This window comes from Onychostoma macrolepis, chromosome 01, assembly GCF_012432095.1.
Source record: "Onychostoma macrolepis isolate SWU-2019 chromosome 01, ASM1243209v1, whole genome shotgun sequence".
Lineage (NCBI taxonomy): Eukaryota > Metazoa > Chordata > Actinopteri > Cypriniformes > Cyprinidae > Onychostoma > Onychostoma macrolepis.
Genome location: NC_081155.1, coordinates 461,014 through 474,895, shown reverse-complemented (window position 1 = coordinate 474,895; position 13,882 = coordinate 461,014). Strand labels below are relative to the sequence as shown.

Here is a 13,882-nt window from a genome sequence, read left to right as displayed (position 1 = left end):
AAATATGCAATTTTACTGTAAGGTCTGTTTTGGGTTCCGTTTCATGTTCTTGTTTTCATGTCTTTTATTTTGAAGTTTAGTCACGGTTACTGTTTTTTTCATGTTTCCCTTTCCCTCATGTCTTCATGCTATTGGTTCCCTTGTACATTGTGTCATGTTCTCATTGGCTGCTTTAGTCATGTGTCTTGTCTCTCATTGGTTTGTTCATGTCATGTGACCCTCATTGTTTGTTATAAGTAGCCATGTCGTCGCCTTTGTTCCTTGTTGTGTATTAATGTTGTAACCTGCTGTTGGTGAGTGTAGTCCGTTCATGCCATGCCAAGTCTGTATCTGGTCAAGTCTGTCTTTGTTTGGATTATGTTTGTATCTTGGATTTCACATCTGTAAATAAACTGCACTTGTGTTCTTCACTACGCTCGCCTTCAGTGGACTCTTTACATTTACAGATGAAAAAGTACTGAGAAGTTATGTACAGATGTACAGTCCTGAGGTGTTATGTATTGTTCAGGTGGAATATAGCCTGAGGGAAAAAAAGCTGTTCTTATGCTGCTCAGTGATGATTTATCTGTGTCCGAATGCAAGAACAGAAACAATGTTTTCGTATTGAAGGCCAAAATAGATCGTAATTAGGCTAATTCATGCGCAACCATGCTCGTTTTCTTCTTTGTAAGATGGCAGAAGTGATGCAACCTGAAAAGGTAACACGTGAATTCGGAAAAAGTTTTAGTGTGTCTCCGTCACTCGCTCGTCAAAAGCCTTGTTAACTCTATTTGAGAACGATTTTCAGAAAAATGTTAAGTGCAAGTGTCTAATCATATAAAGCCAAAATACCAACTCTGAAGACACATTGTTTAATTACTGGAAAAAAAACAAACAAAAAAAACTTTTCCCCCTTTGTATCTTTTTTTTTGGTGCTTAGTGGTGTGTCGTTGGATCTTTTACTTATCAAAAATGTTCTGTGACAGAAAAAACTTTAGTGTTTGACTTACTTGAGTATCTGCAGTTTATAGTTTAGATCCTGCAGTTTGTGTTTGAGCAGCTGGACTCCTGATTGTCCTGGGTGATTGTAGCTCAGATCCAGCTCTCTCAGGTGTGAGGGGTTTGAACTCAGAGCTGAAGACAAATAACCACAGCCTTCCTCTGACACCATACAGCCAGACAACCTACAGACACACACAGTCAGATCATCTACAGACACAGTCAGATCATCTACAGACACACACATATCATTTACAGACACAGTCAGACCATCTACAGACACATAGAAAGATCATCTACGGACACACAGTCAGATCATCTACAGACACACACAGATAGATTATCTACAGACAGACAGTAAGATCGTCTACAGACACACAGTCAGATCATCTACAGACACACACAGTCAGAAAATCTACAAACAGTCAGATCATCTACAGAAGTACACAGACAGATCATCTACAGACAGAAAGTAAGATCATCTACAGACACACATTCAGATTGTCTACAGACACACAGACAGATCATCTACAGACAGTAAGATCGTCTACAGACACACAGTCAGATCATCTACAGACAGTAAGATCGTCTACAGACACACAGCCAGATCATCTACAGACAGTCAGATCATCTACAGACACACACAGACAGATCATCTACAGACACACACAGACAGATCATCTACAGACAGAAAGTAACATCATCTACAGACACAGTCAGATCATCTACAGACACACACAGATCATCTACAGACACACACAGATCATCTACAGACACACACAGATCATCTACAGACACACACAGACAGATCATCTACAGAGACAGTAAGATCATCTACAGACACACAGTCAGATATTCTACAGACAGTCAGATTGTCTATAGACACATAGTCAATCACCTACAGACACACATAGACAGATCATCTACAGACACACACACACACACACACACACAGTCAGATCATCTACAGACACACACAGACAGATCATCTACAGACACACACAATCAGATCGTCTACAGACACACAGCCAGATCATCTACAGACAGTAAGATCGTCTACAGACACACAGCCAGATCATCTAAACACACACACACACACACACACACACACACACAGTCAGATCATCTACAGACACACACAGACAGATCATCTACAGACACACACAGTCAGATCCTCTACAGACACACACAGTCAGAAAATCTACAAACACAGTCAGATCATCTACAGACACACACAGACAGATCATCTAAACACACACACACACACACACACACACACACACAGTCAGATCATCTACAGACACACACAGACAGATCATCTACAGACAGACAGTAAGATCATCTACAGATACACAGACAGATCATCTACAGACACACACAGACAGATCATCTACAGATACACAGACAGATCATCTACAGACACACACGGTCAGATCATCTACAGACACACATCAACATTGTGACCAGTTGACTGTAAATGATCTCTTATATGTTCTTAAATACCTCAGTGTTTGCAGCTGACAGTTTGGACTCTTCAGTCCATCGGAAATAAACTTTACACCAGAGTCCTGCAGGTCATTGTTACTCAGATCCAGCTCTCTCAGGACACAGTTTGAGGATTGAAGAGCTGATGACAAACTCTCACAACACTGAGCAGAGAGATTACAGCCAGCAAGCCTGAAAGAAAGCAGAAAACACACATCAATATTATGACCGACTAACTGTACATTCAATTCACACACACACACACAGCCTGGTATTTGTGGTTTACGGGGACTCTCCATAGGTGTAATGGTTTTTATACTTTATTCATTATACAGTGTAGATCGCATAATATTCACACTAGACTGAAGTCAGTTATGATGTTCCTTGTTAATGTAAATGTTCTTTGCTCGTTTTGAATAACTGAGGAAATGTAACCATTTGATTAACTGCTCGTCGCCAAACATTTCAAAAACACTCTTCCTTTCCTGAAAAAGTCTCCTCAGTGCCATCACAAGCCCCTACTGGCAACTCCTAACCACTTGAGAGACCTCTCGATCTGTCTTAAATAACTGGGAGAGTAAGAGTGATTCTTAGCTTTAAGAAATTTTATAACTTGCCTTTCCCAGTCAACACGTGAGATCACGCGACGATCACAGTGACATCACACCATTCTCATACGGTGATCCTCACAGTGTGATTAATATGTGAGCTCATTGTGAACTCAAAAAGATTAGTGGGGTTCTTATTTCTGTCAGACATCTACAAAAGCGCTTATTGAGAATTAACAGATTTAGATGATGATGTTTTACTGTTTTGTTTGACGTTACCATCGTGGTGAGTAGTGTTTGCTTTAGTTGGGCTCTTGACCCTTGACTTTATAACATTATATTTTTTGGGGCTGCTGTAACTGTGTTTGAAAAGCGCATTTGTTATGGCAAGTAACACCAAAAAAGAGACTGCAACCAGGTGATATTGGTTTGTTACTGATGATAACAGTGTGACCATCACCTAGATTCAGCATGCAGTCTTTGTGAGGAGTTATTAATCTTAAATTTTTAACAATAGCTCTGTGATTATACAGTATAGGACCTAACAGTGTCATAATTGTTTATGAATGATTTTAAAAGCATGATAAGACACAAACATTTTGAAACACTGTAAATTAAATACAAAGAGAGACATCAAGAATCAGTGTATGAATCTCAACAATGGTGACAATCAAAAGCTTCATGCTGAAATGCATGCTGGGTACCTAGTCTCTGTGCAGTGAGTGCACTTTGACCTCATATTAGTATGAGCACACAGTGAGGGCACTGTGAGGTTACACTTTTAGCTCACTGTTACCTCACATTGTGACCTCATCACGAGTATCCTGTGAGCTCATGGTGACATCACTGTGAGATCAAATTGTTGACTGGGTTATACATAAAGGCTGATTTATACTTCTGTGTCGAATCGGCTATGCAACAGTTTTCATTTATACTTCTGCGTCGTTGTCCGCATCAACGTGGTGTACACATGCAGGCCGCTAGTCTGCAGTGTCCACAGTCATGTTGCTTGTGAACCCGCAGTACCACGGCAAAAGCCGAAGAAGAAGCAGCTCATTGGCGAAGCATTATAGCCGTGATGGTGGTAAATAAATATCAAATCATTAAATCATTATTTAAAACTACAAAAAGGAGACAACAACGGAAAAGTAATTCCTGTAATAATAATTTAAAAAAAAAAATCAGGTGTTCATCAGAGTCTGAATTCACTCACTTTCTTTCATTCACTCACTCAGTCAAGTGATCTAATGTAGGGAATAGTGAATGAGGGTATAGGGTGTGATTTTGAACACAGCCTCTGAGTGTCTACTTTGAGCTCTGTTAATTCACAGTATATTCCTGCAGGCTGGTTTCTCGAAAATGACAAATATTACACAGAATGCATTGTTTTCTACAGTATTTTTCTGTTTTTATAGAAAATGGTATGTTACTGTCAGAATTTACAAAATTATACAAATTTATGTCCTCATTTGTCACAAAAACCATGCGCGCACACACACACACACACACAGAAAGACAGACAGACAGATCATCTACAGACACACACAGACAGATCATCTACAGACACAGTCAGATCATCTACAGACATGCAGACAGATAATCTACAGACACGCAGTCAGATCACCTACAGACAAACACAGTCCGATCATCTAAAGACACACACAGACAGATCATCTACAGACACACACAGTCAGATCATCTACAGACACGCAGTCAGATCACCTACAGACACGCAGTCAGATCACCTACAGACACACACTCAGATCATCTACAGACACACACTCAGATCATCTACAGACACACACAGATCATCTGCAGACACACACAGACAGATCATCTACAGACGCATGCAGTCAGATCACCTACAGACACACACAGTCATATCATCTACAGTATTTTTCTGTTTTTATAGAAAATGGTATGTTACTGTCAGAATTTACAAAATTATACAAATTTATGTCCTCATGTGTCACAAAAACGTGCGCACGCGCGCACACACACACACACACACACACACACACACACAGACAGATCATCTACAGACACACAGACAGATCATCTACAGACACACACAGACAGATCATCTACAGACACACACAGACAGATCATCTACAGACACACACAGACAGATCATCTACAGACACACACAGACAGATCATTTACAGACACAGTCAGATCATCTACAGACACACACAGTCAGATCATTTACAGACAGTCAGATCATCTACAGACACACACAGACAGATCATCTACAGACGCACGCAGTCAGATCATCTACAGACGCACGCAGTCAGATCATCTACAGACGCACGCAGTCAGATCATCTACAGACGCACGCAGTCAGATCATCTACAGACGCACGCAGTCAGATCATCTACAGACGCACGCAGTCAGATCATCTACAGACGCACGCAGTCAGATCATCTACAGACGCACACAGACAGATCATCTACAGACGCACACAGACAGATCATCTACAGACACACACACACATACACACACACACACACACACACACACACACACACACACACACACCCAGTCAGATCATCTACACACACACACAGTCTGGCATATGTGGTTTACGGGGACTCTCCATAGGCGTAATGGTTTTTATACTGTACAAATTGTATGTGCTATTGCCCTACACCAACCCTACACCTAAACCTACCCCTTACAGGAGACTTTCTGCATTTTTAGATTTTCAAAAAAACACCATTTAGTATGTTTTTTAAGCCTTTTGGTTTATGGGGACATAGGCAGTGTCCTCATAAACCACCTTCACGTTGTAGTAGCCATGTTATTTTACAGATTTGTGTCCTCATAAACCATATATACCAGTTCACACAGACACACACACACACACAGACCGATCATCTACAGACACACATCAACACTGTGACCAGTTGACTGTAAATTATCTCTTATATGTTCTTAAATACCTCAGTATTTGCAGCTGACAGTTTGTACTCTTCAGTCCATCGGAAATAAACTTTACACCAGAGTCCTGCAGGTCATTGTTACTCAGATCCAGCTCTCTCAGGACACAGTTTGAGGATTGAAGAGCTGAAGACACAACTGTACAATGCTGATCTTTGAGATCACAGCCAGAAAGTCTAGAAGAGATGAAAAAAATAAAATAAATAATAATAATAATAATAATAACAAAACTATAAATACATTTACAGAGAGTTTCATTTTTCTGTCTGCAGGGAAAGGACAATGACATGATCTGAACATTTACATTTAGTCATTTAGCAGACACTTTTATCCAAAGCGACTTACAAATGAGGACAACAGAAGCAATCAAAACCAACAAATGAGCAACAATATGCAAGTGCTATGACAAGTCTCGGTTAGCCTAACACAGTACATGTAGCAAGTTTTTTTTTTTTTTTTTTTAATAAAGAAATCAAGTAGATAGAATAGAAAAATAGAAAGCTAGTGTTAGTTGTTTTTTTTCGGACTGTGTTTGCACCTCGCCTAGACTATTTCCTGTTTGTGGATTCCCAGTTTGCCTCAGGATATTGTTATCCGTCGATCGATGTTTGTTTTGGATCATTGTCTTGATGGAAGATCCAAACATGGTCCATTATAAGATTTTGGTCCCACTTTATATTACGTGTTTACTGTGAAATAATATTACATTCGCTTAGAATCAAATTACTTTGATTGACTAAAAGGGTCAAGAGCCCAACTAAAGCAAACGCTGATCTCCATGATGGTGGCATCATTTTAACCAATAAAACATCTGATCCTCTGTAATTCTCAATAACAGCAGGTGTTCATCACTAATGCACAATCACCATTTAATTAGTCACTTAATTATCTCATTAACTTTAACTCTTTGAGGACTTGAGATTTGACTTGAGACTTGCTTGTGATTTGAAAGGAATGTCTTAGTTCCTCCTCTGGTGAAATCAGCTGCTGAGTTCAAAAATATGGCAGGACTTTTACTCTCTGACCCCTGGATTGTCCGCCTCTGCCTAGAATATCAAAATCAACTGCGGGCGGGAGATCGTTTTCCTATTTAGCGCCCAAACTCTGGAACAATCTACCTAACACTGTTCGGGAGGCAGACACACTCTATCAGTTTAAATCTAGATTAAAGACCTATGTCTTTAACCTGGCTTACACATAATACACTATCTCATTTCTATAATTCAAATCCATTAAAGGATTGTTAGGCTGCATTAATTAGGTCATCCAGAACCGGGAACACTTCCCAAAACACCTGATGTACATGTTACATCGTTAGAAGAATGGCATCTAATATTAGTCTGTTTCTTTCTTGCTCTGAGGTCACCGTAGCCACCCGATCCAGTCCGTATCCAGATCAGATGGTGGATCAACACCTAAAGATGACCTCTACAGCCCTGAACGCCAGCAGAGACCAGGAGAACTAGATGAGCCCCAGAGACTGATCCCCAGTGAAGACCTTGTCACCTAGATGGCCATCGGGACAAGACCACAGGAACCAGATGAGTCCTTTGCACAATCTGACTCTGCTGCAGCCTAGATTTAAACTGCTGATTTTGTCTGGCTAGAGGAGAATGACACTATTTTGACGCACTATTTCCCTGTCTAAATACTGTAAAGCTGATGTAAAGCCACCCTGCTTTATATCAAGCTGATTTAAAGCTGCTTTGACACAATTTGCATTGTTAAAAGCGCTATACAAATAATTGTAATAGTAATACTAAAAATAGCTATTTAAGAAAAAAGTTTAACAAAAAATCTAATTTAAGAAAAATCTTTATTAATGCTTACATTTATGTGTCTTTTTGTTTGTTTGGGCAGCCATGTTGCCACTGTAGCCGGTGTATGCTGAGATAGTTCATACCCCTTTGTTTGAAGTGTGGTCCCCGAAAAATCTTAGTTTGAAGGGCTATCTGGACCTACCCCTACCTCTAACCCTCCAACCAAAAGATAATCAAGACACCCCTACCCCTTCATGTGAACAGGAAGAGGGAAGGGCTAAGGGGTAGAAATGGGATTGGGCCTATGTGCGCTGTATAAATAGGCTGTGAAGGAATTTGCTTAATGTGGGAACGCATCTCCAGAATAAATCGCATACACAGATGCATGGTGCCATTACAGTAGTCAGCGCTGAACAACAGGTAAATAAAATATAGACTGAAATTACAAAAGTGTTTCAGTCAAGATCAGTGAGGGATTTTCTTGTCTTTTGTTCTTTGATTCACATTAATGACTAGTGGCAGCAGCTGCTGTCAATGCACATGTAATTCTGTGTGTATTTGTCCATTCGAATATGTAAGAATGCGAGAAAGAGATCTCAGTCCAGTGTTCACGTACTATTTTGCATGCGCTTTGCATGTTTGCAGTACAGAAAACAGCACACGAGTGCAAAAGTGAGTTCTATTTCGTCTTCTTGCAGTTGAATCTTTTAAAATCACATTAAATGTGCACACAGGAATCAAGAAGCAGAATCGAAATTTAATTTTATAACAAATAATTCAATATCTGACCTTACTCATCTGATTTCCAAAACTGGAATAGCTTTTCGCAACCCCAACCCTCCTACTATAGAAATTATTTAATTATTGCATGTAAAAAGACCTGAATGGTAACGATGGGGCTATGTAATATATTTTTGCCAACTTATAGGTTTATCATTTGTCATTTTTTTCCCCAAAAAAATGTTGATAATCTTCTTCTACCTGACTGTTGACATCAACATCGCGATACATACAAGACATCGTCGATATATGATAATATTGTCATATTACAGAATATTGTAAGATTACAGCATGCAGGCTATCTCCGATTCTTTTCCTATTCTACTACTCTGGATTTATAATACATTACAAGTTACAGTTCTGAACTGTGTCTGGTTGTTTTATTTCATGCTGCCACCGTTTGAACTAAATGGAAGTAATGAATAGCATTAATATGAAAATGGTGCTGGTCCCTTTAAGAACAAGAGTTCTGTGAAGAGCGCTATAGTTTACTCCTTCATTACACAAGAAGACTAACAGCTAACGTTACCCCGAACTTTGCATGCTGTAGTTTACGCCTTTTTTATATACGTCACATGGTTTATTTTGATAGGTGATCTGTCTGTAGTCCGTCAGCTCCGCAGCTTGTGTTATCAAACTAGAGAATGACACAGTCTTTTCTGCTTGGCACAATAAATTAATTTTTCTGCACTAAAAGTGAATTTTGACAAGATATTTTCAGAGATGATAGACAAGATGTTATTGAATGTCAATTTTTTTTGTCAAAATTGAGATTTCATTCAATTATTATTCTGTGTAATTTTTGAATTTCCTGAGAATGTCCCAGCGCGACATCCGAAGGGTTTTCCTAGATCACATCACATTTTGATGAATAATTAGTGAAGATTAAATGTGATAATGCTATATTATTATTGCTATTAATATTACCAGTAATGTGTCATTATTTTATCTTCATTCACAGTGAAAATGTCTAAACTGCAGCTTTACTGATCAATGGTGTCGACCGTCCCTTTGCTCCACCTGCTGCTGATTTAATGAACGAGTTTCTCGTGTGACTGGGTTGTGTTTACCGCGGTGATAACAGACATTTTACTCCACTATCTACTGTATTAAAAAGGTTGTGTTGTGACTCCTTTAAGATTCTGGCCTGTTAATTAGGAGAAAATCTCTCATTTATGAACATTTATTTTAAAGGTGTCAGATTCATTATTAAATATGATAGTTTAGTTAATGATGAAACACTCACAGCGTTTTTCTGCAGTTGATCACAGCTGGTATCAGTCTTCTTCTCCCTCATCTGATGTGTTGTATTTCTTGAGCTCAAACTCATCCAGCGGCTCCTCTGACATCTGAAGCATGTAGGAGATTGTAGAGCAGTGAGCAGGAGAGAGTTTCTCTGAGTGTTTGTCTGATTTCACAAACTCCTGAATCTCTCTGAACAGAGTCTGATCTTTCACTTCCAGCAGACAGAGGAACAGATTGATGGATTGACCAGCTGAGAGACGATAACTATTATGTGCATCTTTGATCATGTCTTTAATGTCTTGTGTGGTTTCTCTGATGGTCTCTGATCTGTTCTCTGTGTGTGTCAGTAGATCCTGTAAGAGTCTCTGATTGGACTCCAGTGAGATGCCCAGCAGGAACCACAGGAACAGATCCAGACGTCCATTCTTACTCACGAGTGCTTTATTTACTGCTGATCTTAGTAGATTATACAGAGAGACTTTAAATCTGTAAGATCTGAATTCATGCAGAAAAAACTGCAGTGGCTCCATGTTCTTCATTAAATAGCAGTAAAACACATAGAAAGCAGCGAGAAACTCCTGAACGCTCAGATGAATGAAGCTGTAGACTTTCCTCTGATGAATCACAGATTCCTGCTTAAAGATCTCAGTGCAAATCCCAGAATACACTGAGGCGTCAGTGACGTCTATGCCGCTCTCAATCAGGTCCTCCTCATAAAACATCACATTGCCCTTCATCAGCTGTTTGAAAGCCACTTCAGCAAGTTTCACAATCACTTCTCTGTTGGACTGCAGGAGTTTCTCTGGATCTCTCTTCATACTTCTGGTTCCTCATGTTGATCTGAATCAGCAGGAAGTGGATGTACATTTCAGTCAGAGTTTGAGGATTTCTGCACTCAGATCTTCTTCCAGGAGCTTCTGAAGCACAGTGGATGAGATCCAGCAGAAGACGGGATGTGGCACATGATGTGGAGGCTTCTTGCTCTTCTGATGTGTGAGATGATTCTGCTGGCTTGATGCTGGTCACTGATTCTCTTCCTGAAATATTCCTCCTTCTGAGGCTCAGTGAATCCCTGAATTTCTGTCAGACGGTTGATGTATTTGGAGGATCTGATTGGCTGCTGCTGGTCTGGAGGTGATCCAGATGAGAGCAGAGGAAGCAGCTCTCCTTTCATGAGCTTTGACATCAACACACCCACTGATGAAGTCTCAGTCACATCACAAACTTTCTGAGCGTCTGAAAACATCAGCGTGATTCTGCTTTCATCCAGACCATCAAAGATGAACACAACTTTACACTCCTCATAAATCTTTGAGTCCAGATCTTGAAGTTCAGGATGAAAGTCCAGCAGAAGTCTGTGAAGACTGTACTGATGATCTCGGATCAAGTTCAGCTCTCGAAATGGAAGCACAAACATGAAATCTACATCCTGATTGGCTTTTCCCTCGGCCCAGTCCAGAATGAACTTCTGCACAGAGACGGTTTTTCCGATTCCAGCGATGCCTTTAGTAAGAACAGTCTTGATCTGGTCTTTCTCCTCACATCCTGGTTCAGCTGAGGCTTTAAAGATGTCATTGCAGTAGATTGGAGTGTCTTGTGAGTGTTGTGTTCTGGCTGTTTTCTCCATCTGTAAAACCTCATGTTCTTCATTCACTCCTTCACTCTCTCCCTCTATGATGTAGAGCTGTGTGTAGATCCTGTTCAGGAGGCTTTCATTCTCCTGGAGGTTCAGTCCCTCAAATAATCTCTCATACTTGTTCTTCATGCTGGTTTTGAGCTGGTCTTTGACTCTCTGTAGTTCATCATTCACTGGTTGATCATGTTTATTCAGAGACGCTGTAACGCTCGTGTTGTTCAGACAGAAGACAGAGGCTCCTCCAGAGATGCTTCGCTCTCCATCTGCTCTGCTGAAATATCACAAGAACAACTGATTACACACATCTGAAAATAAAGGATGCTTAAATTAAAATCTAAATCGATAGAGATGTCAGTCTTGTTTTCAGTATAATTTTAGTTTATCTGTGAAATAATATGTATTGTATATAATATAATATATGTTAATACTGGAGCACGTGTTTATTGTGTTGAGTCCCGTTTGTGTGCATTGAGTGTGTTTTTGACTCCCATAAATCCGTTCAATCATCACTACACACTTATCCTCACCTGGAGTCAGAGGTCACTGGATCATCACTGAGGTCAGGATGATTGATGGATGCGTCACTCTTCAGAGACACACAGCGGTGATCTGGAGATGAAGATCTCTTCCTCTTCCTCCTCCTGAAGATCCTGATAAACACACAGAAATAATTATTCCTTTAGTTCTGTCTGCTGTTTCATTTATTATAAGCAGAGCTGCAACAATAACTGATAAAATCAATAATAATAATAATAATAATCGTCATTGAGTGTGTTTATGGATTAGTCTCGTCTAAACTAGGCATGGGCTGGTATGAGATTCTCACAGTATGATAACCTTAGATAAAAAAATATCTCGGTTTCACGGTATCACGGTATTGCCATTACAGGTCTAAAATGTTATTTTTAAATGTCTGGGTAGAAAACAACAACTTTATTTCCCCACTGAACACAATATATTTTATTTTTAAGAAACATATAGAACATTTTGGAACAGTAAACATGTCAAGCTAAATAATTAAAATTGAATTCTTCTTAATTAAATTAAGTGCAGTCACTTAAGTGAGCCTAAACCTGCAGCTCAATAATCAAAAACATAATCAAAACCATTTCTATAAAAAATTAAATAAAAAATAATAATAATAAAACATAAATTTAAAAAGCAGTGATTAAACCTTTTAAACCTCCAAAAGGTTTTTGGAGACATGCTCACTTTCTACACATTCATCTTTAAATCCAAATTATGATGCAGGAATATTCACCTTCCCCCGGATTAAGTTTGGAGCGGTGAGGTACGAGGATGTATGCACATAAACATAAGGAGAGAGAGAGAGCGCAAGTGTGTTACACACACACACACACACACACGGTCTCTCTTCGTACAACACTCTTAACAGTGGCAAAGTTTGTTTTTTTAAATGTCGTGATTTTGAACAGATGTAAACAATGGCAGGAGGCTTAAATGTATAGACGTGATAACATCTAAATGTAATTATTGTACTAAATCTCAGAAACGTATTACTTTAGTCTGCTATTCCCCGCTCTGTGAAGTAACGTGAGGGAGGAAACTAGTTGATGTTAGCTAGTTAATTAGCCATGTTATCTGCCTTGGTAGCAAGCCAAATAGTATTTATTTCAACACTGAAACAAACGGCAGGTGGGTGAGTCTCTGTCTTGACCGGGGGTGAAAGAGGGAGAAATGAAGACGACACAGATAGTTTATGTACAACCTGGAAGTATTTATTTAGCGATCGGCGCTATAACGTCATCTGTACGGAACATCGTTGTGTACTGAACATGATTAGTCTACATTACCGGAAAAATTTCCATAAGGCAGACAGTGTTTTTCGACAGGGGAAAAAGTTCCAGGGATTCACCTCCTTCGGCCATCATCATGCACACAGGTGACTCTCACTGACTGACTGCTCGCAGCCACGCACCAACCCGGAGGGGGAGGGGTTGTGTGACTCGTTCGCTCTTCACTGCACACAACTGAGGGAATCCTGCACTTTCCTTCTTTGACGACATGTAAAAAGACTGTGCAGAAACGGTATAACAAAAATTTTTAGTGGTTTTGAAACCGTGACTTTTCCAAACCACGGTATACCTTGAAACCGGTTATCGTCCCATGCCTAGTCTGAACGCTGTGCTCAGAAAGCATCCATCAGTCTCATAACTTTATATCAGTGAATAACACATTTCTCTGGATAAACTCATCGAAAACAGCTGCTGTGTGAAAGATGCAGGAGCAAGTCGTCTGAAACATCAGAGCGCTTTATATTCAGCTCTTCAGATGAAAGTACAAGCGTTTACTGCGGTTTATACTACGAGGCCGTTGAATGCTTGAAACTGATTGGCTGACGAACGTTCTAAGGTGTGCAATTATTTTAAGGGAAACGCACGGCGAACATAGTTCCAGGCAACTCTCTTGACCGCATTACAGTTCCACATCACTTCGCATAGTTAACTGTAATAACGGAAATTAGCATACAGTACCTGCACACAGGACTA

General features: G+C 39.7%; 1 protein-coding gene and 1 pseudogene across 3 annotated transcripts in view; both read right to left on the bottom strand.

Annotated features, from left to right (window-relative positions):
* LOC131524461 (tripartite motif-containing protein 16-like) overlaps nt 1–10,569 on the bottom strand; it is a 50,122-nt gene extending 39,553 nt beyond the window's left edge. For 2 of the 3 annotated variants that reach the window (XM_058751798.1, XM_058751638.1), the window contains exons 1-4: nt 9,738–10,569; nt 5,954–6,127; nt 2,482–2,655; nt 990–1,163 (exon numbers count right to left, since the gene is read on the bottom strand). In XM_058751798.1, the coding sequence (XP_058607781.1) occupies nt 990–1,150 (161 nt within the window). In that variant the 5' untranslated portion in view covers nt 1,151–1,163; nt 2,482–2,655; nt 5,954–6,127; nt 9,738–10,569. Of the gene's footprint in view, nt 1–989; nt 1,164–2,481; nt 2,656–5,953; nt 6,128–9,737 lie in introns of those variants that run through there. The other variant, XM_058751721.1, reaches the window with a different exon arrangement.
* LOC131524708 (NACHT, LRR and PYD domains-containing protein 12-like) overlaps nt 1–13,882 on the bottom strand; it is a 183,473-nt pseudogene that overhangs the window by 82,003 nt on the left and 87,588 nt on the right.